General features: G+C 41.9%; 1 protein-coding gene across 1 annotated transcript in view; it reads left to right on the top strand.

The window, feature by feature from the left end:
• KMT2C (lysine methyltransferase 2C) overlaps window positions 1-27,277 on the top strand; it is a 284,438-nt gene that overhangs the window by 227,132 nt on the left and 30,029 nt on the right. The window contains 16 exon segments of the mRNA XM_019424862.2: window positions 1,723-1,827; window positions 2,156-2,203; window positions 3,207-3,344; window positions 3,527-3,559; window positions 3,659-3,784; window positions 8,917-9,049; window positions 9,290-9,504; window positions 10,527-10,600; window positions 11,723-11,905; window positions 12,524-14,383; window positions 14,867-15,159; window positions 16,705-18,506; window positions 19,584-19,695; window positions 22,788-22,866; window positions 24,453-24,516; window positions 26,410-26,642. Coding sequence (XP_019280407.2) covers window positions 1,723-1,827; window positions 2,156-2,203; window positions 3,207-3,344; window positions 3,527-3,559; window positions 3,659-3,784; window positions 8,917-9,049; window positions 9,290-9,504; window positions 10,527-10,600; window positions 11,723-11,905; window positions 12,524-14,383; window positions 14,867-15,159; window positions 16,705-18,506; window positions 19,584-19,695; window positions 22,788-22,866; window positions 24,453-24,516; window positions 26,410-26,642 — 5,498 coding nt within the window.

Raw genomic sequence — 27,277 nt, 5'->3', positions numbered from 1 at the left:
GTCAAGTGGGGTGAACTTTGAAAACGCGGTTTAAAAAAATGTTACTTGTAATTTATGTAGTAGAATTCCGTTGGTTTAACACACACACACACACACACACACGATCCCTAAATGAATTATCCACTTGAATTTTCCTTCAAATGTCTAGAGAATACACTATTGAAGTAAGCTTGTTTCTCTAAACACTTAACAAATACTTGGGCATTTCATTTACACAAGTTTTCATTTTGAAAGATTATAATCTTCTGTATGTATGAATTCTATTTGACAAGTGTTTGTTCAGTGGGACAAGACTATTTGTGTCTTACAGGGATATTTGCTCTAGAATCTTACCGTTTTTTATGGGCCCTCCCCCCTTTTTAAAGTAAAAACATAGCTGACCTGGATTAAAACATTCAGATGTACCTTAACTTAAATGACTGATGTAATTATTAAAGCTAATCGATTGTCTTACTGATGAGTCCAGAGGCCTTTGGAGAACTCCTCCACTCTTCGTTATCTCACACCACACACCTGATACCATCCACAAACTTGTCTCTGCCTTCAGAATGTATCCCAAAGTCAGCCACGTCCTATCTCCCCTCTCCCTGCGGCTCTGGTGCCCGCATCACCACTTCTCACCTAGACTTCCCATGCTGCTGGCGCTCCCCCCGCCCCCAGGTGGCCGGCACTTTCCCTGTAAGAGTCAGTCCTGTGCCCTGCGAGCCATCAGCCTTCGACCAACTTCCCGTTCTTTATATTGTGGACTAAAGCTCAGTCTTCGCCATGACTTACAAACTATACATAATCTCACTTTGCTGCCTTTTTCATTTCCTATCACTCCTTCTCTCCATCACTACAGTCAACCACACTGGCCACACTTGGCAAAACCCTTCCTGCGCCAGTCTTGCCCTCTGCTCTTCCCTCTGCCTGGAGTATTCGCTCTGTCTTCCTGCGTATCACTCCCTTATTCCCTTTATATTTACCCTTGGTCATGTCCTTTAAAAGGTCTTCCCTGACTACTCTGTCTAATAGTTTGTCACCTCCACATCTTATTCTTATGCTTTTTCCTTCTTGTTCTCTTCATAGCATTTATACTGACACCATTTATTTATTAACTCCTCCTGTGAAAGTAAAGTAGGCATGCACTTTGTTTTGGTTATTCTGAATTCCCGGTGGCTGGAACAATGCCTTTTAATATAGTCCATCGACCTAATTCTGTGGATACTGACATCTTTTGGATAAATAAGTGAACGGTTAATCAGTATTGAGATCAGTGTTGGAAGCAGGCATCGAACTATATGGTACCTACTATACTTCACAAGAAACTTCTAAGTAATGGGTTTGACTTTCATATTTTATTTATCTTCTGTGTTTTATTTTCTAATGTCACTTTTAGAGATGCTACTTAATGCATTTTTTTGCTTTGTTATAGCATTCTATTTCACTTTTATTGCATTTATTTATTTTATTGATCTTTATTTTAAGTTTTATTTTATTGATATACATTAGTCACAAAACAAAAAAGTCTTAATTTTTAATGTTTTGTTACTCAAAACATTGGCGTGTGCTGTCTTTGAAAAATTCCTTATTTTAGAAGTGATAATCTTAACTTTTTATGATTCTAGCACTTAGCTTCTGTGTAGTCTAGATATTTAGTGAGTGGTTGAATGAGTGAGGGTGTTTTAGAATGTAATGTCTAGGACAATATTGAGACTTTAAAAATATACTTGCTATGCTTAGGTACGACTGATGACCCCTTAGCTGATATTTCTGAAGTCTTAAACACAGATGATGACATTCTTGGAATAATTTCAGATGACCTTGCAAAATCAGTTGATCATTCAGGTATATATGTCTATATTTGTCTAGTGTCTGTTTTATGATACGATGAGAGGTATATGTGTGTGTGGAACAAGTTTAGTCTTTTCTCTGAAACTGAAAAAACGTTTGTTTTGGCTTTGTCAAAGAACTCATCATTTTATTTGATCTACCTCAGCTTTTCTGCTTTAGGAGAGGAAATAGCAAGTTAATTTCTGTTGTCTTTCTAATTGCATCAAACTTAAGGCTCGTTGCCCTACAGTCTTGCCGTATCTTGTTTCTTCTTTTGTTTGCATTGCCCCTCACTTCCCGGTCCCGTGGTAATCATCCATTTTATTTGGTTTGGGTCTTGTAGGTCTTGATTTATGCACTTTCCAGGTTGAGAGCTCACCTTTTCCATTTGGTAAGAAACTGAGTAATGGATGACGGCTGACTAGAAGTAGTCTTCTTTTTTATAGTGATTTCAGCTGAACCAGCCTGTAGGTGCATGCGTATTGCTAGAGTGCTAATTTGTCACTAATCCATCCTTGCTTTCCCTCTGTGCGTGCAGCTGAAGCATGGTGCAGCTGTGCTGTGCTGTGGATGACTTTACCAGCAGCTCCTCTTTTGTTTTGTTTTGTTTTGTTTCTTTAATGGATGATTTTATTCTTGTTAATATGTAATTTATAATACGACCCACATGTTAGAGAGTTAATTCCTAATATAGGATCAAAGAAGAGCAGACTACATTTTAGTTCTTAATGGCAGCAGTATTGAGAGAGCGTGATAAAGTGGATGATAGACCACTTTTAAACGTGACTTTTGCCTAAAAACCAGTTTATACGAAACAAAGCCCGTTATTTTAGGAACATAAGCAATGTCTTGTTTTGTGACTACAGAATATTTCCAAAACATGGTCTGTAGTTGAAATTATTCACAAAAGGATAAAGTTTACTAACCAAGAGAATTTTAGAGCATTTCGTTACGTGAGATTCTATCCCTCCTGTGTCCTACACTACATATGATGGTTGAGCTATACATCTGAAACCACTATTTTCCAAGTTAAAGCAGTTGACTGTATATTGAATACTGTATATTGAATCTTCTTGTAGATTCCAAAGTAATAATGTGGTGCTCATTTTTTGTGGACGTTCAGACTCAGGAGTGTTCTTCTGTTCCTCAGGAGATGTGTTTTCTTCGATTGAAATATAACTTTAAATGGCACCTAAGTTTACAAATACATCGTGCCTGACTTTTCCTGATGTGACTATTCAGATTGATACAAGAATCCTGATTAGTTTAGAATTGCAAACTTTTCATTGCTCCGTTCTAATCATATTGTCGTGTATTAATGCCAGTAAACAGTGTCATGCATTTTACGTGACTATTCAGGATTCGCTTTTAATCTACTTACTCTGCCCCTCCAGCCGGCATAGATATTGGTCCTGTCGCTGATGATGCATCGTCTTTGCCTCAGCCAAGTGTCAATCCCACTTCACGACCACTAAGTGAAGAGCAGCTAGATGGAATCCTCAGTCCTGAGCTAGACAAAATGGTCACAGATGGTAAAATATTTGCCCTACATCTAGGCTTTCTAAAAGACATGAGTAAATATGATTTTCAAAGATTTCTGCATGCTTCTTTCTAATTTAACTTCTGTTCTGATCATTTCTGTGTCAAATGCTATTTTGTATCCGTATGTTGAAATGGTAGTTGTTAATGTTTCTATTTCTTTGTTTTATCCTAGGAGCAATTCTTGGAAAGTTATATAAAATTCCAGGTATTTGTGTTCTGTATTTCGAGTTTCTGACAATGGCATTCCAGGTGCTTTGGCTCGGTAGTCTCTTCGTCTCATTACCGCTACGATTCTGTCTCACAGAGCTTGGAGGGAAGGATGTTGAAGACTTGTTCACCGCTGTGCTTAGTCCTGCGACCGCCCAGCCGACCCCGCTAGCACAGCCTCCCCCACCGCCTGCACCTCAGCTGCTGCCCATACACAGCCAGGGTATGTCACCTCTAGAAAAGTTCCGTAAGTACGGTTCTGCGGTGTGTGCGCGTTTCTAAAGCAGATCGGCCTCGACCCTTAGAAACAATGGCTAGGAACCAATAGGAGGAAACCCTCCTCTGTGGTGATGGGAAAATAATCTGAATTGATCTCAGCCACACCCCTACCTCCCTGAACTTCTCTGGCAATCTGTGATCCACTTTGAGAGCAGAATTCTTTTTCTCACCGTGGGGGCCATGGGGGAGTGGTACCTGCCTGCTTCCCTTCCCCAGCTGGGCTCCTGTTTGCCTAGCCCTCCCTGCACACACGTTTGGAGAATGACCCTCCACCTGGCTGCCTTGTGCTCACTGACCTGGTCCCGCTTTCGCTGTCATTTCCTCAGTGGTTAGCAAATCTCCACCTCCTCACCCAGCCCCATGCTTTTCGCTGCAGCGTGTGGCACAGACATAGATATTTGTTTGGGTAATTACGGTTTTCCCCTTAGATTGTGAACTGTCTGAAGGCTAGGGCCATATCTGTCCTCATCTCTATGGACTTCGCCACAGAATATGTGTTCAGCACATCCGTTCAGAGTAAATCCTTGACCTTTCTCTACTGTCAACTTCGGTCTCCTGTCAACTTCACATTTTTTTTTTTAAGTTTATTTATTTATTTTGAGAGAGTTAAGGAGGGGCAGACAGGGAAGGAGAAAGAGAATCCCAAGCAGGCTCTGCACTGTGAACAAAGAGCCTGACCTGGGGCTCAGTCTCCTGAACTGTGAGATCATGACTTGAGCCGAAGCCGAGAGTCAGACACTTAACCGACTGAGCCACCCACGTGCCCCCAAATTTCTCATTTTGTACAAATCTGCCTACTTTGATCTGTTTTCTCCGACCTGCTTGTAACTAGTTGCCACATAAGACTTAAGGGTTGAATTTCTCCATGTTTCTGGAGAGCTGAAATTGGACAGCCTAGACTTAAAATTTGTAGAGTGAGGGGAAGAGATGGTGTGGCAGGTGTGGGAGTCTCCCGTGGGGGGTAGTTTGGAGTCCTGTGTTGGCATGTGTCTGTGGTGATTTGAGCATAGGGTCAGTTCTCTAGATCTTGTTTTCACTGCTTCATGATGATATACTGAATTGAGTAACTTAATGATACTTTTATAAACTGTGACACTGTTTTTGTATAAGTGCTGAAACGTGCAAATAATGTAATGTTATTTTTACTGCCAATTTTGTGCATACATGCAAAATGCCATAATACACATAATTAAAATATTTTAGTTACTGCTAGTTTAGCCTCTAAACATAAGTTTACCTTGATTTTTGCTAGACTAAACATGTGATTTACATTTGGATAAAACAGACTCATCACAAGTGCTTCTTGTCTTAATTGTTCCCATGTGCTTTCTTAATGATTGGAAATGCAACACTTCAATATTTCTCTTCTCAACTTATTAAAAAAAAAAACATATCCATATTTTCTGAAATGCAAAGTCTGTATTTTAGAAATCAAATCAGTTAAAGATGCATTTTTAAATAAAAGATCTTACCGTCATTATTTAAATGCTTTTAACAGTATAGGCTCATTTTTGAAAGGTTTTCAGGGGATGCCTTTGTTTGTTTTGTTGGTTGCTTATGTGTAATACAAAGATTAATGGTCCCACCCCTCCCCCCACCCCGTCCAGAGTTTTTAATCCTAGTATATGGACTTTGAGGTATACAGCTGAGTTATATCATAGTAGACCAGAATTCAGGTAGAGCTTTAAGAGTCGTTAAGATTTTGGCAGTCATGTTTCAAAGAATAATAATTGTAACTTAAAGCATGATCAGGTAATATACAGAGTGACACATAGATATTCAATAATGGCAACTTGAACATTTTCCAGAGCGGAGGAGAAGTGGTAAGTGGGTAGCATTTAAGGAGCAAAAGCAGAAAATGCATGTTGGGTCTAGATTGTATGTAGGCGGCTGTGAGACAGGCTGTGCCAGTTGCCTTTTCTTCTCCAGGTTGCTCAGAGGTCTCACACCAGTGACATGACCTGATGGGTTACAGGTTTTGGCAGGGTAGCTCTGACGTCAGTATTGGAAATGAATTTGACACGAGGGTTGTACTGATGAGTTTGTTGTGGTTGGAACTAAGTGAAAACTTGGGTTCCAGGGAAATATATCTGCAATGCTAATTGAAAAGAAGAAACGGATATGAGTGATAGCGATGTTAGAATAAGTAGGAGTCTGCTACTGAATGGATGTGAGGCACAAGGAAATGTGGAACACAAACCGAATTAGACTGTATGGAAGCCAGGTTTGCCTACAGGTAATCAGGCTATAAACTAGAAGCCCAGAACAGCGAAGACTGGCTGTGCGTGTGTGTGTGTGGCAGAGGGTGGTAGTGGAGGCGTGACAAATTTAGTTTTAGACCATTGTTAGTTAGAAATGGGACACACACGTTGTTCTGACTTGTAGGCGGACTGACTCGCGGCTGTTCGAGGCTATAGGTGAAAATCGAGGAATTGCATGTGGAGTGACACTAGTTGAAGTTGTGGGAAGGCGGAGGTTTCTGAAGAGGATGTACTGCCATAGCACACAGAATCTCGAAGAACTCTTCAATTAAACGTGACCAGTCACATGCTTAACTCACCTGGCTTGTAGTACACGCGCAATTACGTGTTCCTTTCCCTTTTCCTTTTCAAGGATTAGGTGAAAGTGAAAAAATAAAACTGTGACGTAGACTGAGTGAGAAGCATAGAATCTTAGAAATGAGGATTGTTAGAGACAAGTTACAGTGTCAGGTGGGATGAGTGCCTGAAAGACGTTTCATTGGACACTAAGATTGTTGGTAATCCTCAGTGGGGTAACTTCGATGGGAGGGTCAGAAAGGGTGCCAGAGTGTAACGTGTGGACAGTAATCCAGAAGGTCAGAAAATGGAGAAGGGAGATTTCAAGAAGATTGAGATAGAGTAACTTGAAATCACTTTCACTGAAGGTTAGGTGAAGTGGCTTTTCAATTGTTACCATGATTCATTCCTTGAAAGAGGTTACGTTCATAAACTGGGATGATCAGGTTGGGGTGGTATGGTAGATGTGAGAGAAAGAGAGAAGAGACACTTCTTAATTAAAATAACAATAATGAGAAATGCTTTGCATTTACGTGTCCTTGAACAAGTTATTTAACTTCTAGGTCTCTGCTTCCCTGGTGCTACCTGTAATAACCCTAGGTTCCTAGGGTTATTATGAGGATCAAAGAGTTAATATGTGTAAAGCTTTCAGAACAGTGCTTGGCATATAACGAAGGGCTTGATACGCTATTGTTATTATGACAAGTTTCAATATGGCCACGTTGTGCTTAAGATAGTGATGACGGGCATGGATCACATTCTCATTACCAATAAAGAAACTTTTGTTTATGCTAATCACATGGAAGACGTTTTGACATTTTTCTTTTTCAAATATTTATTCAGTTTTGAGAGAGGGAGAGAGAGGGAGATGGAGCGTGAGCAGGGGAGGGGCAGAGAGGGGGAGACACAGAATCCGAAGCAGGCTCCACGCTCCGAGCTGTCAGCACAGAGCCCGACATGGGGCTCGAACTCATGAACCGCAAGATCATGACCTGAGCTGAAGTCGGACGCTTAACCCACTGAGCCACCCCAGGCGCCCCAGGATGGTTGACATTTTTCAGTGAAATCTCATATCCCTTAATGGAACCTACTTTTCAGTGAAGTTGAAAATAGAGGTGGCATTCTCCTTTGAATAAAAGCAGAAACGTTGTTCCTTAATCTTATCCTTGGCATGAATATAGACCTACTGGGACACTTGTCGCTGTGGAGTTCTGATCCGGTGGGCCCAGCTCTGCCATGTAGGAGAACAAGCCCTAACTGGGAAGTCAGATAGCTCCTAGGAAGTCCTGGAGACCAAATCCTGAAAACCTGCAGGTGCCCAGCCTCAGTATCCTCACACATAGGACCCGGAACTCTGTATAGTAGAGTGTTGTTCTAGTCAGAGGGTCTGGTAGGTGAAAGGACATCGTGCAGTGTAAAACATGTGGGTGAGACACTGTTCTTGGTTATTCCTTTTTCTAATGGTATGGCAAAGTGATTGTTAGGAGTACTCTACCATTATACCAGCCGGGCCAAGTATTAGCCAACTCTGTCCGTGTATTTTCATTTGTATGATTGATGGGTGATGGGTGAAGTGGATCTCCTAGTGTTCTGGCTGTTGCAACAGAGGCCTTGTGTTTATTATTTCAGAGTATGTCTCTAATTTGGGAGGAGGTTTTTGAAGGTACAGAAAACTGCTCGGATAAGGACAGTTGGCTAATTCCTAAATTGTTCAGAACAGTAGATCATAGTCGAGGTTGGAGTTACATGCTTTAGGAGAGGAAGGGTCTTATGGTTTGCCTGCTGGCTGTTTGGAAAGAAGACAGGTACTTGAAGCTTGTGCGTAAGGTGGGATGAGAGTTAAAAATGTGTTTGGGGGCTGAAAGGCAAGCCAGTAATGAAAATTAGGTCCCCAACAGAATGTACGTATTTTTAGCAATAATCATCTGTCTGATAATGGTAGATGAAATATTGCTTGTTCCAAATAATTTTAGAACAAGTACCAATTTAAGAATCATAGATGGTTTTTTGTATCAACAGGAGCAAGAGTAAAATGTAAGGAAGCATTCGCGTGTAGATTTTGAGTGAAGAAGAGAAAGACTATTTAATAAAATGTAGGAGCATTTGCTGGGAGAGTCCTTTCTGTGGAGCTAATATGCATTGAACAGTGAACTGCGTACAGGCGCTGTGCTGAGAACCCCACGTACGTTGTGTCTGTGACAGTAGGGAACACCTCCACGTTACAGGAATAGTGATGGGGTCCCTTCCGACAGGAAGCAAAATTAAGCTTCTAACGGGTAGCGCCGTTAAGCTCTCAGACTCCAAAACACATGCCATTTTCAGTATACCATGATGAAGTAAACAGAAGTACAGGGACCATACTGCAAAATACAACCGAAAGTCATTCTTTACGCAATATTTTAGTTTAATATTGAAACAGAAATCCTACTTTTAAATAGTGCTAGAAGTTTTTCTTTAGACATGTTGTTTATAAATAAGCTGCTCTTTAAAATTATTTATGGGTAATATGCAAACTGAAGTGGTGTTTTCTTCTTTGAAGATGTGTTTTCGCGGATGCCACTCATGAATGGCCTTATTGGACCTAATCCTCACCTCCCACATAATTCTTTGCCTCCTGGAAGTGGATTGGGAACTTTCTCTACTGTAGCACAATCCCCTTACACTGATACCAGGTATTGGAAGCCTTCATTTTCCATGGAAACTTAAATAACATTAATTTTTGTTGTATAATTGCTAGTCTGTTTTAAGTTCTTGTGCACTAAGCGTACGTTCCGTATTATCAGGATCTTTGCTGCAGATGATCTAACATTGTAGCTCTTTTGTAACAAGAGGGTTTAATGAACTTGTGCTTGCCCACAGTCTTTAGAAGGTAATTTTATATTTACAAAGTAAAGTTATTTATTATCTGCCAGGGATAAAAATCCAGCATTTCATCCGATGGCAAGTGATCCTAACAGCGCTTGGACGTCATCCGCTCCCACGGTGGAGGGAGAGAACGATACAATGTCAAATGCCCAGAGAAGCACGCTGAAATGGGAGAAGGAGGAGGCTCTGGGTGAAATGGCAACAGTAGCACCTGTTCTCTACACAAACATCAATTTCCCCAGCCTGAAGGAGGAATTCCCTGGTAATTCACACCTAGTGTGGCTCTCTGTGTTACCCGCCGCCCTGAGTAGGTCATGCTGCCTTGCCTGCCGGTGGTTTCCATTGGTGACTGTGGTAGGAAGTCCACGTATCAACACCAGTTTTCATCTTGTATGACTGTGTACAGTGAGAAGATTCCATAGATGTCTAGAAACATCTTGATAGAAATAAACGCTACCTTATGCAACAACGACAGAAATCAGTGGCTCAGTGCAGGGTTGTCTGTTAAAGGAATATACCTACTCTTTTTCAAGTACTATTGGTCACACTTTGATTTGCTGTTGATAGATGAGCATATCTGGTTCTGTTGAGTTGCTTTGTGTCAATGAAAAATTATCCTTAGATCAGAGCTACGGTTTTTTTAAGTAATTCTCTTCAGTGCTTTAAGAGTTTTACTGTGTGATTCTAGAACCTCATGAAATACCATGCTAAGGCTGTTGACATGTCACTTGATTTCCATTTTCTTTGGGTTTTGAAGCTTTTTAAAAACATCGTTTCTACTTTTACCACTGTCCATTTCACCCATCTTTCCTTTCGCTTACTGTCCCAACACTAAGTTTCATAGCAATGGCTCGGAATGATTGGTTTTGCATGTGTGTGTTGTGCACGAACGCTGGTGAGGTGCTTATGTATAATTACGATTACCTCCTTTTGGTCCGATTGAGAGACTTCTCTGGAGGACTGATGTTTTACGAAACTTTTAGCTTTGGTTCTTGAAGCATCTTACATGTTTGAGAGAAGTTATTATGTTTGGCTTAACATTTTCTCAGCTGGTTAGCCCCTTCAATTTAAAAACTCCCCCAGTCTACAAGTGAGATTCTTAATAAGGCCACACTACATTCAGCAAATCCTCATTTGGCCTACTGCATGCCTGGAACTTTGTGCTGTACAAAGAATTACTCACTCATGAACACACAGCCAGAATAAGTTGAACTGTCCACACCACGTGGCGATGCGTCCTGACCGCAGCTCCATAAACGTGTGGACCATGCTTTTCTGTTGCAGACTGGACGACGAGAGTGAAGCAGATTGCCAAGCTGTGGAGAAAAGCGAGCTCGCAGGAAAGAGCGCCTTACGTGGTATTTACCAAACCTCCCATGTGTCCTGTTGTTAAACACAATACCCAGACCTTACTTTTGTTGTCGTAGGTTAATAAAGATTTTCTGTTGCAGAAAACACATATTAATACTTGCACAACTAATACACAGCTTTGTTTTTATAGTGATTTCCTATTATGTCTTGAGATAGGATGTGGAGTTTTCTCATAAGCTAGTTGGTAGAACCAGGATATTGAAGATTGAAATCGGTTATTTTAGGAGCATGTTTATTTAATTCATTTCACTTTAAAATTCTTTTATCTCTTTGAAAGAGTACTACTGTTTGAGGCTGCATCAGTGTGCCTCAGTGTCTCCCACAATAATCTCTCTTTGTGTTAGGTTTAGTAAAGACTGTATCTTGAAAGAGACATATCTAGACACCTTTAAGGAGCTTTTGAAACATGAACTTTGCAAGGGATTGTTAGGATATTTTATAAGGTCCACAGTTCAGGTGGTGAATTGTTTTCTCCCAAAGAGCCGAATTAAGCTTGTCAGCTGGATCCAAATCCTTGCTTCCATTGTAAAGCATATTAAGTGGACATTATTATTTTAAAAAATATATCCCATTACCTTCCAACTTGATCTTCAGGGTACCTGTTGTCAGTGATAACAATTGGGTAAAGCAGAAACGTTTTCTGATGTGTTGACAATGCTTTGTGTTTTAGCTTGATTATACTAAGGTGATAGGGTAGTTTTAGTGTTCCTCGGTTGTGTTCTCCAATGCTAAGCTCCAGATTCCAGAGTTTAGATTTGGAGGATTGACTTGATGCTTTCCTTTTCTCTAAATTAAGAGGGATGCTGATGTTTCCGTTTTTGAAGGGTCTGTGAAGATAAGGGTTGAAAATGGTAGATTACCTCTGGGTTCTCCAGCCTGGCTCAGATAGAGAGATGTCCTCCGTGGAGGCGACATGCGTTAAAAACGGGAGAGGGTGGGGTAGCGTCCGGATGCTTTCTGGGCACAAGAGTCCAGAAGCTCTGAAGGGTTCTACTTCAATTCCCTTCAACCGTTTAACCCAACTTTTTCTTAGAAAGTTCATCATAGTTTTATTTCTCGAAACATGTTAACGTCTGCTGGGAGATAACTTTCTTCTCCTTTTCTCAAAGCAAAAAGCCAGAGATAACAGGGCCGCTTTACGCATTAATAAAGTACAGATGTCAAATGATCCCCTGAAGAGGCAGCAACAGCAAGACAGCATCGATCCTGGCTCTCGCATTGATTCGGACCTTTTTAAAGATCCGTTAAAGCAAAGAGAATCGGAACATGAACAGGAATGGAAATTTAGACAGGTGTGTGGTTTTTTAAAATAATTTGCTTTTAGATTGTATTTTTGTTTTTCGAGAGGACAGTAAGTAATTCATGTCATTATTTCAGAAGATAGTTCTTACCAGAGTATGAAAACGTGGTTAAAAGTTGACTTACCTTTGGGGCGTCTGGGTGGCTCGGTCGGTTAAACATCCGACTCTGGATTTCGGCTCAGGTCACAACCTCACGGTTCGTGGGCTCGAGCCCCGTGCCGGGCTCTGCCCTGTGATCGTGCGGAGCCTGCTTGGGATTCTCTGTCTCCCTGTCTCTCTGCCCCTCTCTTGCTTTCTCTTCCTCTGTCTCTTTCTCAAAAGTAAATAAGTAGACATTGCGAAAATACCCACCTTTCTCAGCAAACTGTATTTCAGGCGACTGGGGAAGCTCATTAAAATGTTGCAAATAGCATATTGCCTGGGGCATAGCCACGGGGCTCTGTGGTGGAGTTTCTAATCACCTCTGCTCTTCCGGAGTTTACACTCTGACACGGGCGCAGTCTGGCAACTGGTGACCTCCGACAGACTAATTTCCCGTGGCTTTTTTCCTCCCGTGACAGTCACGTTCTTCCTTAACCACGCGAGTGCCTCTTCTTTCCTGTCTCGCAGCAAATGCGCCAGAAGAGCAAGCAGCAAGCGAAAATCGAAGCCACGCAGAAGCTCGAACAGGTGAAGAACGAGCAGCAGCAGCAGCAGTTTGGCGCGCAGCCCCCCGTGGCCCCGTCCGGCTCGGACACGCCGAGCAGCGGCATACAGAGCCCCCTGACGCCCCAGCCTGGCAACGGGCACGCGTCTCCTGCGCAGGCGTTCCATAAGGACCTGTTTCCGAAGCAGCTCCCCAGCGCCCCCTCGTCCGCGTCGTCAGACGACGTGTTCGTGAAACCGCAGGCTCCTCCCCCGGCTGCAGCCCCGGCCCGAGGCCCCCCCGTCCAGGAGAGTCTGTCACAGCCTCAGACCTGTCAGCCCCCCTCACCGCAGGTGTTTTCAGCTGGGTCCGCTCACTCCCGGCCACCCTCCCCAGTGGATCCTTATGCAAAAATGGTGGGGACTCCGAGACCACCTCCTGGGGGCCACGGGTTTTCCAGAAGAAGTTCCGCTGCCCTGGTGGAAAACTGTGCTCCTCTGCCCCCAGTCCCCAGGCCTGCTCCGGTGACTGAGGCCACGGCAAGTAGGCCGTCCCCAGTCAGAGACTTCTGTGCTTCCTCCACGGCAAATGGTGACCCCTATGCAAAGCCTCCAGACACGCCCAGACCTACGATGACCGACCAGTTTCCCAAGCCCTCGGGCCTCCCCCGGTCTCCGGTGGTTGCCGAGCAGACTGCAAAAGGCCCTCTAGCAGCCGGCACCAGCGATCACTTCAGCAAACCGTCTCCCAGGGCAGATGTGTTTCAGAGACAGCGGATTCCTGACCCGTACGCACGGCCCTTGCTGACACCCGCACCTCCCGACAGTGGCCCTGGGCCCTTTAAGGCTCCGATGCAGCCCCCTCCACCTTCCCAGGATCCCTATGGGCCGGTGTCGCAGGCACCAAGGCGACTGTCTGTGGACCCTTACGAGAGGCCTGCGTTCGCACCGAGACCTGGAGATAACTTTTCTCACAGCCAGTCAAGTGGCCCATACAGCCAGCCTCCCCTGACCCCACATCCGGCAACAAATGAGTCTTTGGCCCATTCCTCAAGGGCTTTTTCCCAGCCTGGAACCATGTCAAGGCCGACATCTCAGGACCCGTATTCCCAGCCCCCGGGGACTCCACGCCCTGTTGTAGATGCTTACCCCCAACCCTCGGGAACATCTCGCTCCAACCCAGACCCCTACTCTCAACCTCCTGGAACTCCCCGGCCCACCACGATTGACCCCTACAGTCAGCAGCCACCAACCCCAAGGCCGCCTACACAAGCAGACTTGTTTGTGCCGCCGGCTGCTAACCAGAGGCATTCGGACCCCTATGCGCATCCCCCTGGAACACCAAGACCTTACTCTCAGCCACCAGCAGCACCAAGGCCAAGGATTTCAGAGGGTTTTCCTAGGTCCTCAATGACAAGACCGGTCCTCATGCCAAATCAGGATCCTTTCCTGCAAGCAGCACAAAATCGAGGAGCAGCTTTATCTGGTCCGTTGATAAGGCCACCTGATACATGTTCCCCAAGTCCTAGGCCACCTGGACCTAGTCTTTCAGAAACTTTCAGCCGAGTTTCCCCGTCTGCTACTCGGGATGCGTATGATCAGCCTCCAATGACTCCAAGAACTCAGTCTGACTCTTTTGGAACAAGTCAAGTTGCCCATGATGTTGGTCAGTCAAGGCCTGGATCAGAGGGGAGCTTCAGTGCGCCTTCAAACTCTCCAATGAGTTCTCAGAGCCAACAGTTTTCCAGCGTCTCCCACCTTCCTGGACCTGTACCAACTTCCGGGGTCACTGAGACACAGAGTACCGTAAACATGTCACAAGCAGATACAGAGAAATTGAGACAGGTAAAAACACGTTGTATCTTCATAGATGTTTTAAGTGTGTCATTGCGGAAAGCTAGGCATTTCATCAAGCTGAGTAATTTCTACACAGATGTTAAAGTTTATCTTCTTATTCTGTGGAATTTGTTCTGCAAAGAAGAAAAATGAAATTGGTAAAATTATAATACAATTGAATTTGATTTATTCTGCATCTGATGTTTGGTTGTCATGAATTTGTTCAAAAATTTGAATTTTTGATCTTCATGACTCTTAAATGTGAAAGCTTTCAATTTTGTGATACTTGTGTGGCAAGGAAAAAAAAAGTACCCAAATTATTACTTTGTTTTTATAATCTGTTGAGTAGTTAAGTATGACTCGTGTTTTATCCAATACTTTGAACGTTGAGATATTTTAAGCATCTTTCGCAGTCACGTTTTGGAAGTATTAAGACTTAAGCCATTCGTTCATTATCAGAAATCCCAGGGATCTTCGTTTCTTTCCATCCAGCGGCAGAAGTTACGTGAAATCATTCTCCAGCAGCAACAGCAGAAGAAGATGGCAGGTCGGCAGGAGAAAGGGTCCCAGGATGTGGTAGCGGGGCCTCTTCCAACGCCCCTGCAGCACTGGCAGCCGGACAGCATCAGCCAGGCTTTTGCTAGGGCTCCGCCCCCCTATCCCGGGAGCATCAGATCTCCTGTTGTCCCTCCTCTGGGACCTAGATACGCAGTTTTCCCAAAAGATCCACGCGGACCCTATCCTCCTGATGTTACTGGTATGGGGATGCGACCTCACGGATTTAGGTAATGCTTTCAGTTTCATGCCAGCTTTGAATTACTAGATGGAAATAGACAAATGAAGTTACTCTTAAGAGGCTGTTACTCCTTTTCACTTTGCGATTTCCTTTGAGGTATAATCGGTGTTATGTTCCACTAATGGGAGGTCATGGATTTTTCTTTTCGTAACCTCTGAGAACTCTACAGACTCTAGAAACATTCCCTTGGTTATTAAGCATTGGCTGAATCAGGGTTACGTTACGGCCGGAGTGATGTAGTTTATCACACCAGTCAGACCTCTAAGATGTCACTACCACATTCTGTGAAAGCCTCCTGTGATGTGATGAGTGAGTATTGTCCTGTCCCCGAATTTTCCCTTCTAACTTCCGTTGTAAATAATCGTGGCGATTTCCAAATCGATGGGATGTTTTCCTTTAGGAACTTTTCTCGGTGAGAGAGAGTTGTAAAACTAGTGGTTTTGTTTGTTTGTTTGTTTGTTTGAAGTGGCTGGTAGAAAGGTTGGAGCCAAACATGTTAAAATAGAGTGTTCCTGAGGATGTGCTGTTAGTTTTGTCACATGTGGTTTTTAGTCTAATACCTACCGCCATGTTACAGTCTTATCCTTACGTTCCTTTTTTTCTTCCTCAGTTATACCTGTTGCTCTGCTTTATATTTACTTATAATTTACCTTTAGTTCTTTCTAGAGTGAGCTACAGTGTAAATGATAAAAATAGTCCTAGGATGCCCAGGCAGCTCAGTCGGTTGAGCGTCCAGCTTCGGCTCAGGTCACGATCTCACAGTTTGCAAGTTCGAGCCCCGCATCGGGCTCTGTGCTGACAGCTCAGAGCCTGGAGCCTGCTTCGGTTTCTGTGTCTCCCTCCCTCCCTCCCTCCCTCCCTCCCTCCCTCCCTCCCTCCCTCCCTCTTTCTCTCTGTCTCTCTGCCCCTCCCCTGTTTACGCTCTGTCCTCTCTCCTTCAAAAATAAATGTTAAAAAAAAATAGTCCTACAATTTATTCATCTACTAAATTTTTACACATTGTACCTGTCATTGTTTATCTCTTAATGACTCTGTAGTCGTTCCTCTCAAGCACATAGATCAGTCTATCCAGTCATCATACCTGTGCCTTTGTCTTCTCAAGGACAGAAGGCCTGTAAGCCGCCTTCAAGCATCCCCCCGGTCAGCCTGCTCCTTGCAGCCTCCATAAATATAGAAAAAGGAGAAGACTCTTACTCCACTGCAATAGTATTAAGCTTCTTTCTAAACAATTGATTCCATCTGCTTGGCAGCAGGTTATGTTGTCTTAGATCATATGCCTTTAGAGCTCAGAGATGGTGTACGTTATAGGGTATTTAGCAAGAATTACTTGCACATAGATACTTTATAAGTGCTTTCTAACGGTGCCAGTTTTGTTTTGCTAAGTCGTTATAGTGGGTATCATTAATTTTGCATTTGATTTTAATCTAGAGTTTTTCCTTTTTAACCCAACTGTAAATTCAACATGATACTTAATAATAACAATTTACTTCTTCTACTTCTTCTAATTCTTTTTTTTTTTTTTTTTTTTTTAAAGATTTGGATTTCCAGGAGGTAGTCATGGTACCCTGTCAAGTCAGGAACGCTTCCTTGCACCTCCTCAGCAAATACAGGGGTCTGGAGCTCCTCCACAGCTGAGAAGATCGATGTCTGTAGACATGCCGAGGCCTTTAAATAACTCGCAAATGAATAACCCAGTTGGCCTCCCTCAGCATTTTCCACCACAGAGTCTGCCGGTTCAGCAGCATAACATACTGGGTCAAGCTTTTATTGAACTGAGGCACAGGGCGCCCGATGGAAGGCCGCGGCTGCCCTTCACTGCTCCTCCCGGCAGTGTTCTAGAGGCACCTTCTCATCCAAGACATGGAAACTTCATTCCCCGGCCAGACTTTCCAGGCCCTAGACACGCAGAGCCCTTGAGACGACCTTCTCAAGGTCTGCCAACCCAGCTACCTTTGCATCCAAATTTGGAACAAGTGCCACCATCGCAGCAAGACCAAAGCCATCCCGCCCATTCATCTTCTATGGTCATGAGGTCCCTGAGTCATCCCTTAGGTGGTGAATTCCCAGAGGCCTCTTTGTCAACATCTACACCAGCTGAAACAGCATCCGATAATTTACAGATAACCACCCAGTCTTCTGATGGTCTTGAAGAAAAACTCGATACTGATGACCCATCTGTGAAGGAACTAGATGTTAAAGACCTCGAGGGAGTGGAAGTCAAAGACTTGGATGATGAAGATCTCGAAAATTTAAATCTAGACACAGAGGACGGCAAGGGAGATGAATTGGACACTTTAGGTAATTTGGAAACTAATGACCCCAACCTGGATGACCTCTTAAGGTCAGGAGAATTTGATATCATTGCGTACACGGATCCAGAACTTGACCTAGGAGATAAGAAAAGCATGTTTAATGAGGAACTAGACCTTAATGTTCCCATCGATGATAAGATAGATAATCAGTGTGGGTCTGTTGAGCCAAAAATGAAGGAGCAGGAAGACAAGACTGTGGTTCCTTCTGATAAACCTCCGTGGAAAAAATCCACTGGTACCAGTGAGATAAAAACAGAAGTACTGTCTCCGGATTCTAAAGGGGAAGGCAGATGTGAAAGTGAGAAAAGCAATGAGAGTAAAGACCACGTCGGCACCCCCAGCTCACAGGCTTCAGCCCACACAGATGTCAGTGACGGAGAAAAGGCTGTCCCGCAGCCCTGCGACACGGATCTACTGGAGAAGAGACCCCCCCGAGAAGCCACTGGCTCCACCCCAGGTGTCCGCGGCTCCACGCAGCTGCCTGCGGAGGACGTGATAAACTCTTGCGGCATAACCGCATCAACTCCGGTTCTCTCGAGTTTACTTGCTAATGAAAAATCTGATAACTCAGACGTCAGGCCCCTGGGGTCCCCGCCACCCACGCTGCCAGCCTCACCATCCGGTCACGTGTCAACTTTGCCGCCTCCTTTAATGACACCGCCCGGGCACATGTTGGATAGTACCATGAATTCTAACGTGCCAGCAGTCTCTAGGGTAAACCATACTTTTCCTCAGGGCGTGCAGGTAAATCCAGGATTCATTCAAGGCCAGTCACCAGTTAATCACGGTTTTGGGACCGGAAAACCTGCAAATCAAACTGTGCCTCTGACGAGCCAGTCTGGACCCCAGCAGCTGATGATCCCTCCCACGTTAGCCCAGCAGAGTAGAGAGAGGCCCCTCCTTCTGGAGGAACAGCCTCTGCTTCTGCAGGACCTTCTGGATCAAGAGAGGCAGGAGCAGCAGCAGCAAAGACAGATGCAAGCTATGATTCGCCAGCGGGCAGAGCCGTTTTTCCCTAACATCGGTAGGAATGCCCTTGGCTTTTGTAGTCATGGCTGTGGGCGTCAGGGTGGCATGCGGTAAGCTTCCGGGATTTCGGTGTTAAAATGACACGTGGACCAGAGCAGCGAGAGTCCTGTGTTTGTTCCTCCTTCCGCTTTAAGATGAAAGCAGTTAAAGAGTGTTAGGTTCCTCCCAGGAATCAAGAGATTCAAAGCTCTGGGTTTCAGACCTCGCTTCTCTTTCTTACGGTACGGTTTAACAGAAGTGGCAGGCATCTTCTTGCTTCCCATGTATTCTGAGTCACTGAAAGATGAATTTCAAGAAATTACGATAGAAATAGACTTACCACTGTCCTTGGTGTACGACGAGTGCTTGGCAAAGTTTGGTCACATAAAGTTCTTTAACTTATTTCCAATACCTTATGAGTTTGAAAACAGCCAAAGCCCGTAAAACATCCGAGTGCGTCCAATAGTAAGAATTTGTAATCGAGGCACACGTGTCAAAGGAACGCTTTGTTCTAAACAGTAAGATTGACGTTCTGTCCTATAGACCTTACCCATCTTGTCCTACTGGGAGGGGATCCAGTTTTCATTTACATGCAAAGAAGTCTTCTTTTCAATAGGTCTGTCCTTATTGCCAAGCTGCACCCTCAAGAAACAGACATGTTTTACTTTTCAAAGTGATAACCAGTTTGGTGGCATTCTTAGTATTGGAAATAACCGCAGCTTCTTGTTCATGATGCTGCATTACTAAGGAAGCCGTTCTGTTTAGCCTGGCAGAAGTTTGGATGAAAAGGAGTTGCATTGCTTTAGATGATTGCCATCGTCTCCCTTAAATGTGGCAGGCTTCTTGTTCTGATTTTTGCGCGACTCACGTATTGGAGCATTATCCAATTATGGATTGCTGAGATGAGATTAAATTCAGGATAAGGTTGTTAGCATTTCATAATTCCTCACCTGGTACGAAAAGCTGTAATAGTGATTATTATGAGGATTATGAGTCTATAGATGACATGATGTTTGTGATAGTTACTTTATCTCTTAGTGTTACTTGAACCAAGTACTATGAAATAAGTAACTTTGAAATATTTCTTCTTTAGATTTTGATGCAATTACAGACCCTATAATGAAAGCCAAAATGGTGGCCCTGAAAGGCATAAATAAAGTAATGGCACAAAACAATATGGGCATGCCACCCATGGTTATGAACAGGTAGGTGAAGATGTTTCTCATTTCTATTGTGCTTCAAGAAGTACGTGAATTATTACTAGTTCCTAGAGAAAGCATGTAGTAACTAAAAAAACTTATATATCCCGGGAATGAACACTAGATACTTACATTGGTTGTAAGGTCAGCTGGGTGTGATCGAGTGTAAAATGCTATACAAATGTAAGGATTTAATTTCCATTAGTTTTATGGTAGATGTAATAAAACATCAGAGGATGGTTGGAAGGTTGACTTAATCAGGAAAGCTGGTGGATTTAGGAGTGTGTTCTTTCAAGTACCTGTAGTTAATCTAACTAAAAGCTGCTTCGGACAGAGAGTCTTTCAACCTAAATTGATGAAGATGAGAAGATACACAAGACGATAGAGAGAAAGCTGTTCTGTTGAGAAAAGAAGATAGTTTACTTAAGTCTGTGACTATTTTGTATTCCATCCAACGAACAATGCAGAGAAAAATGTGGGACATTTCAGAAAAGATCCTGAGTGGTTAAGGCAACGGTGAATTTGTTTCTAAAATAAAACGTCCCCAAACTGAATTTGAGTCAGAAAAAAAATGTCAAGGGGACAGTTGAAAGTTAGTGGTTAGAGAATTAGTCTTTTCACTGCTACCAGAAAAATGGCAATTCTGCATTAAAGAAGACCGTAAGAGTTGTTAGACTCTGGATTTCTGAAATTGGTGTGTTTATGCTCCCCAAGGTGGATTAAATAACCATTGAGCAGTCTTTCTTAAGTTTTGATTATGGACTACTATCAGAATTATGTGGTAGTTGTTTTTTTTTTTTTATTTTTATTTTTTAACGTTTATTTATTTTTGAGACAGAGACACACAGAGAGAGCATGAATGGGGGAGGGGCAGAGAGAGAGGGAGACACAGAATCAGAAGCAGGCTCCAGGCTCCGAACCGTCATCCCAGAGCCCGACGCGGGGCTCGAACCCACGGACCGCGAGATCGTGACCTGAGCTGAAGTCGGACGCTTAACCGACTGAGCCACCCAGGTGCCCCTGTGGTAGTTTTTTTTAAAAAGCGTAGGTTCATTTACTCACCTGTGGGTTTCCTGAATCAGAATATCTGAGGAGGGTGCTGGTGTGTCTTTTTTAGTGAACACCGTGGCTTACTCTTCTGTGTGTTGCGGTTGAGAACCTGTCAACAGAGTAGGCATGGAGCCTCAGTTTAGCCTAATTACCACGGTGAAGGACTTTTTTTAATAAAAAGGATTATGGGTGATTATGGAGTTGAATATAAAATCTGCATGAATTTAAGATCAACATGTTGTTTCAGGTAAATTGGGAATCCTTAAAGGTATAGTTCTTTTTCCATTGTTGAGATACTTTAGATATGGTCACGACACATTGTTGAGGTCAAAGGAGAATAGTAGTTCTAATGATTTTCATTATTGCACAGCATCTGTTACCACAGTTTCTCTGTTACAGAGGTTTTTAACTTTTTGTTACGACCATTTTTGACATTCCAGTGAAGCCTTTGAATTCTTTCTTGATGTTTTCTATGCAGAATCAAAAACGTAGTATTACAAGGAAATCAATTATATTTGAAATATAGTTACTTAAATTTAAAATTATGGTTTATATGCTTCTTAATGCATTAGTAAATTTAGCAACAGATCTGATAACTACCAGAATTTTCAAGTATGTAATGATGAACATAAATGACCAATGAGGTGTGCACAGCAACTTTGATTATGAATATAAAGTGAGTTCGGTTGGTGACAAAGTCATGGTAGTGCTAAAAAGTACAGTTTGCTGCCTGTATCAAAATGGAAGGAAATGCTAAATTTCATTTAGCTCTTAATGTAAAACAGAAACCTCAAGTTTAAAAAAAAAAAAAAGGAGCCTCAGAATTAGACCAGTGATCTCTCAGCATGGGTCCCTCTCCCAGTCAGAGACGCAGTTAGGATTTCGAGTGTTGTTTGCTCTTGTTCTGAGTGCTTTGAAGAGGGGCTGAGGGTAGTCCCTCCGTCAACCAGAGTGCTGTTGACTGAGGCACACGGACAGTGAGTGATTATTTGGATCCAGAGATCATTCCAGATCAGGACTGTAATGGGGGCAGGGAGGTGACAGATAAATCAAAAACCTGAGTAAAAAACTTAAAAAGCATACGTTCTAAATTGCAATGGTACGTAAGTACTGATGTACAATATTTGATATTATTATCAAATTATGCTGGCTGTATTAAAGCATTTGGTAACTCTCGAGGAAGTGTTTTCATTAAAGCGGTAATGTTTCCGTGAAGTTTTTATAGCTCTAATTAGCATAAGTCACATTTTGCCCAACAGTTTTAGCCTTACAAGACTTGTTCTTGGTCAATGACAAATTTTGATTTGCTTTAAAATTGAGAGACATCTTTTAGTTTGGAATACAAAATAGGCTATGGATTTTTTTTTTAATTGCAGAATAATTATGGACCAACAGTATCATATGAGTCTTAGGTGTACAACGTAGTGATTTGATATTTATATTATGAGATGGTTACCACGGAAAGCCTAGTTACCATCTGCCCCTGGACAGTGTCACAGTGTTACTGACTGTATTCCCTCTGCATTACATTCCACCTCCTCCTTCCTTCCTTATTTTATAACTAGAAGATTGTACCTCTTAATCGCCGTCACCTATTGTGTGCATTGTCCCCCTCCGGGCAATGATCGGAACAAGAAATAATTTTCTAAGAATTTATGTCAGAAGTGCCTTCGCTACATTTTTTATCCGGAAGACGTGAATTAATTTTATTTTAAGGCACAGTGAGGCCTGTAATAGCGAGACCCCAGGAGCAGCCCGGTTGGCAGCTGGCATCTTTCCGCAGCCTCTTGGTGGTTGTGGTAGAGGTTACGTGATCTCCGCGTCTTCCTCTCACCGTGAGTGAAGTGGGAGCAGAAAGCGTCCCCACCTCACGACTGCAGGGTGACGATTGAGTGGGGCTTTCGCACGTGTTTCTGACGCCGTTGCGCTTTCTCCCTGGAAGAAAACATGGTTACGCGCTTAAAAGCAGTTTTCAAAACAGATGAGAAGCAAAATGGTTTTCGACCTAAACGCTCATCATGTTGACACTCAGTGCTTCGTTTCCACAGGTTCCCCTTTATGGGCCAGTCGGTGACCGGGGCGCAAACCAGCGAAGGCCAGAGTCTCCTCCCGCAGGCGATGGCCCAGGTACTGCCGCTCGCGACCAGTGCCCGTAGCCGCCGCGTTTCCCTGTGTTTCTTACCGAACCCGACTCTCTAAGTCAGGCCACTTTTAGAAAGTAGTAGAAACCGTAAAACACTGCCAGAATATATTACTGGCTCAGCAGCACTAAAGACGTTTTGTTACTTTTTCAGGCAGAGACCAGTTGAGGTTAAAAAATCGACAGTTTCTGAAAAGGACCTATATAGTTAAGAGTTAGGATGTCATTTGGAGGGAAACCAAATGCGTAGGGTTTGGGGTCTTGCTTTTGTTTACTTTGAACTCCACAAAAAAAACCGTTTTCACGTCCTACGTTTTGGAATTCATCCATGACATTTAAAATGTAAAACTGCTATAAAGTAGAAAAATAATGATTATAATCCTTCTACTTAGCTATAGATAGTCATATTCTGTTTATTCCTTGGGATAATGTAGTTTTTTTAAGATACTTTACATTCGTAATAATCAGGTTTAACTGTCATATTTAAATGTTTAGTGTCAAGCAATGTCCAGAGGAGTAGAGCTGTTCATCACGAAGTGAAGTGTTTTCTTCACTGATAGTTACTCAAGTATCTGCCTAGGGGGGAAAAGAAAGGGAAAAGCTACCTACTATACATGTCTTTTGAAATGTTCTTTTTTGCCGTGACATTTGTACTTTAGATTTACTATGCCGATAATACATTCTCTTCATTATTGAAGAAGAGAGAGGCACCATGTGATACAGTGGAAAAAGCATAGTCTTCATAGCGGAGTTAAAACTCTCAGTTCCGCTGTGAATGTACGGTACATCTTGGGCGAGTTCTTGAACCCCAGTTTTCGGATCGGTCAGATGTTTCACCACCTGCTTTGCAGTATGACACGGATTCACGAAGTTTTCTGGCTGCTGGTAACACTGACAGTTGTGACCTTGTCTGCAGCTCATGTCCAGCACCACTTGTAACAACTGAGTAAATGTTTTTCTCAGAGTAATCTTATTTGTCAGATTGTTGCCAAGGAATCGTTGGGTTAATAACTATTCAGTCTCCCTGGAAGAAATAAGGCATTTAATGAGAAAATAAGACTAATGTTTTTAACTAGTGTATATTTGTTTTATTATTTGTGCATGTTAGAGACGGTGGTTTTTGTTTGTAAATAACTTTGTGTTACAGAGTGGAACTGAGTAAATCTGGAACCTGAATTTATGTCTTAATTGCAGAAAAAACTGGGTAGATTTCATCAAAAAGTGGAATTTTATGTGGATCTCTAGCTAAATACTAACAATATTTCATGTGCCCTAGTATTATATTTCTGATGAATAATCCCTTACCTCAAGCATAATTGTTTTTCAACTAAAATCTAGAAAATAGTTCAGAGATAGTTCTAAATTTTCAGAAATTAGGTTGTCCCCACAAAATTTATTCAATTTTTATAAAGATTGAAGCTTTAGAGATGTCTTAGGAAACTAAAGGGGTTTTCCCCCCCTTCCATTTCTTTTTCTTTCTTTTTCTTTTTCTATATCTTTTTTTTTTTTTTAAGTTTTTCCCCCTTTAACTGAAATGTGGAATAAACCTATTTGTAAATTTTACTTATTTTAGGATGGCAGTATAACACATCAGATTTCTAGGCCTAATCCTCCAAATTTTGGTCCAGGCTTTGTCAGTAAGTATAAATCTAATAAGTTATGTGTTCTCTGGGGATTGCTTGTTTGCGCTATTTTTGTGTTTTCTTTAAAAAAAAAAAAAAAAATGGAATTAGTATAGGTGTGTTATTTTAAGTCTAAGTGCCCTCATCTTTAATGAAACATCACTGCCCTATTAGGCATCTTTTCCTGAAGGCATGTATTTTCGTTGCTTTTTTTCTCTGTGCATGAAGAATTATAGCTAGAGATAAGTATTTTAATACAGAAAAACCATCTTCCCCATTCTCTTCAATAATGTTGTTGTTTTTGTATATAGATCGGGCACTTTACAATCTGTAGAAGTAAACCACTTCTCGTTCTCATGACTGTCTCCCTAAGTGACAAGGACACTAAATGGGAACAACAAAGGGAATATGCTTAGAAAAAAGTTGGGTTAGCAGCATGGTGTGAAGGTCAAGGTTGCAAGATGCCGTGGAACCCTTTCTAGTTATCTTCAGGGGTCCCAAGGTGGTTCAGGATAGTATTTAAAGTTCTCCCCAAACTGAACCTTTCTGAAATCTTCAGACTGTTTAGCTAACTTTTTTTTCACCATTATTTTTCATTTTGCTCACCTCTGCTCTCCTGGTTCCAGAAACCAGAAAGGCTTTCCTTGCGGTAGGTCTCATTCTACCAGAAGCAGAACTTCTGAAATCTTGTGAAAAAGCCTGTTCTTGAAAAATGCCCTTCAAATTTAGTAGACTAGATACCAAGTTCGTACGTGTACTGGAACTTCTGGGTTTAGGAACAAACCCAAAGTCTGACCTTTTGAAATTACCCCTGCATTAATCATAATTATAATTTGAATACATATTTGCATTAAAATCAAGTAAACTACTATAACCAACTGGCTTTTTCTGGCTTTATTGTGCCCATTGGCTTTGGTTGGATTCTTATTGTATGACAATATTCTGTTATCATTGATGTAATTTTTCGGCTAATGTCCTTCTTGGAATTGTATTTATTCATTTCTTTGTCTTATAGTGAGTCAAAAAGGTATATTTTGAATCTTAGTACCATAAGATGACTTTTTTTGTGTTTTTGGGATTTGGCATCAGTAACGTAAAGTGCCCTTAAAGAATAAAGAAGGAATACAAAATGAAGAGAGTTAACTATTTGGGGAGATATTTATGACAGTCATAAAAGTAGAAAAGAGTTTATTTGGTTGATAATTATTCTATACCTTTGCTTATTTATAGAAGTATAGACTACAAAATTCATAAAAGTTACCAGTGGTTTTTAACTTACGGATTTCCTTTATAAAACGTAGGCTTCATGTCGGTCCCATCTAAAAGAGGTCAGGCTCCCTTCCCTAAAGTTTAGGGTATTTTTTCACTGTTAAGAAATAGGAAAAACCTTATAAACTTATGAAAATTAGCATGGGAAATGATACCTAATCCATGCTCTGGACCTTAATAATACGTACCTAACTTTGTTTCTTTGGAACATTTAAAAAAATGTCTTTAAAAAAACCCACAAATATTTAACATTCTGTAAAGTTGAGTTAATGCAGTAAACATATATAACTTGACAGACAGTTTGGTATGTGGGTTAGAGAATTTCGTACTTCAATAGCAAGAAGTATTTCGTTAGATACAAGTCTTGTGCTTTTTAAAGATTGGAGTTACAGTATTTCTAAGTATGAGATTAACACGTGTCCTAAAACCTGCATTCTTTGGTTTTCTCGAATAAATATTTTTCTAAAGTCTCCTATTTAATAGTTATATTATGGTCTAATACTTAGTATTATGTTTTCATACCACCTATTACACGGTCATGGTGAAACTGCATTTCCTTACAAAATGGATCTGTGTAACTTTCATATTGTTGGATTCTTTAGAAAATTAACACAGACGAATTTTTCATTTTTTCTTTAGATGATTCACAACGTAAACAGTATGAAGAATGGCTTCAGGAGACCCAACAGCTTCTTCAGATGCAGCAGAAATACCTTGAAGAACAAATTGGCGCGCACAGAAAGTCTAAGAAGGCCCTTTCCGCGAAACAACGTACCGCAAAGAAAGCAGGGCGGGAATTTCCAGAAGAGGATGCGGAACAACTCAAGCATGTTACGGAACAGCAGAGCATGGTTCAGAAACAGCTAGAACAGGTAGTTTGAAGCATTCTTGTGGTTCTCTTTCATGGGATGTTTTTCTTGTTTCTTCTCCATATCTTGGTCTTAAAGTACGTCGGTATATCTCGTGTAAATGAAAGACTCATTCCTCAGAAACGAAACCGTTTTGCTGTTACCTTCCATTGTAAACCAGATGTTTCTCAAAATGTTCATACTGAAATAACAATTATGCTTAAAAAGAAATAAAATTTTAAAATTTTTATTTAAAGTAAAACAGTAGCGTTCAAAATGGGTTAAGAGCCCACTGCTAGTAATTACCCAAGTGAATTAAAAACTTAGGTTTACGTAAAAACCTATATACAAATACTAATAGCAGCTGTGTTAATAGTCACTAAAAACTGAGAACACTCAAGTATCCTGTAGTGATGAACAGTTGGACAAAATGTGGTATGTCCATACACTGGAACATTACACAGCAGTAAAGAAGAACAAACTTGATATAGAAGAACCTGGATGGATCTCAAGAGCCTTGTGCTGAGTGAAAGAAGCTAATCCAGGGAGATTATGTCCAGATTCCATTCACATAACACTCTGGAAATGACAAAATTACAGGATGGACGACAGTTTAGGGGGTGCCAGGGCTTAAGGGTGGGGGAAGGAGAGTTTGACGA

This window comes from Panthera pardus, unplaced genomic scaffold (genome assembly GCF_024362965.1).
Source record: "Panthera pardus isolate Hobbes unplaced genomic scaffold, ASM2436296v1 HiC_scaffold_9, whole genome shotgun sequence".
Lineage (NCBI taxonomy): Eukaryota > Metazoa > Chordata > Mammalia > Carnivora > Felidae > Panthera > Panthera pardus.
This window is presented reverse-complemented; position numbering and strand designations above follow the sequence as displayed.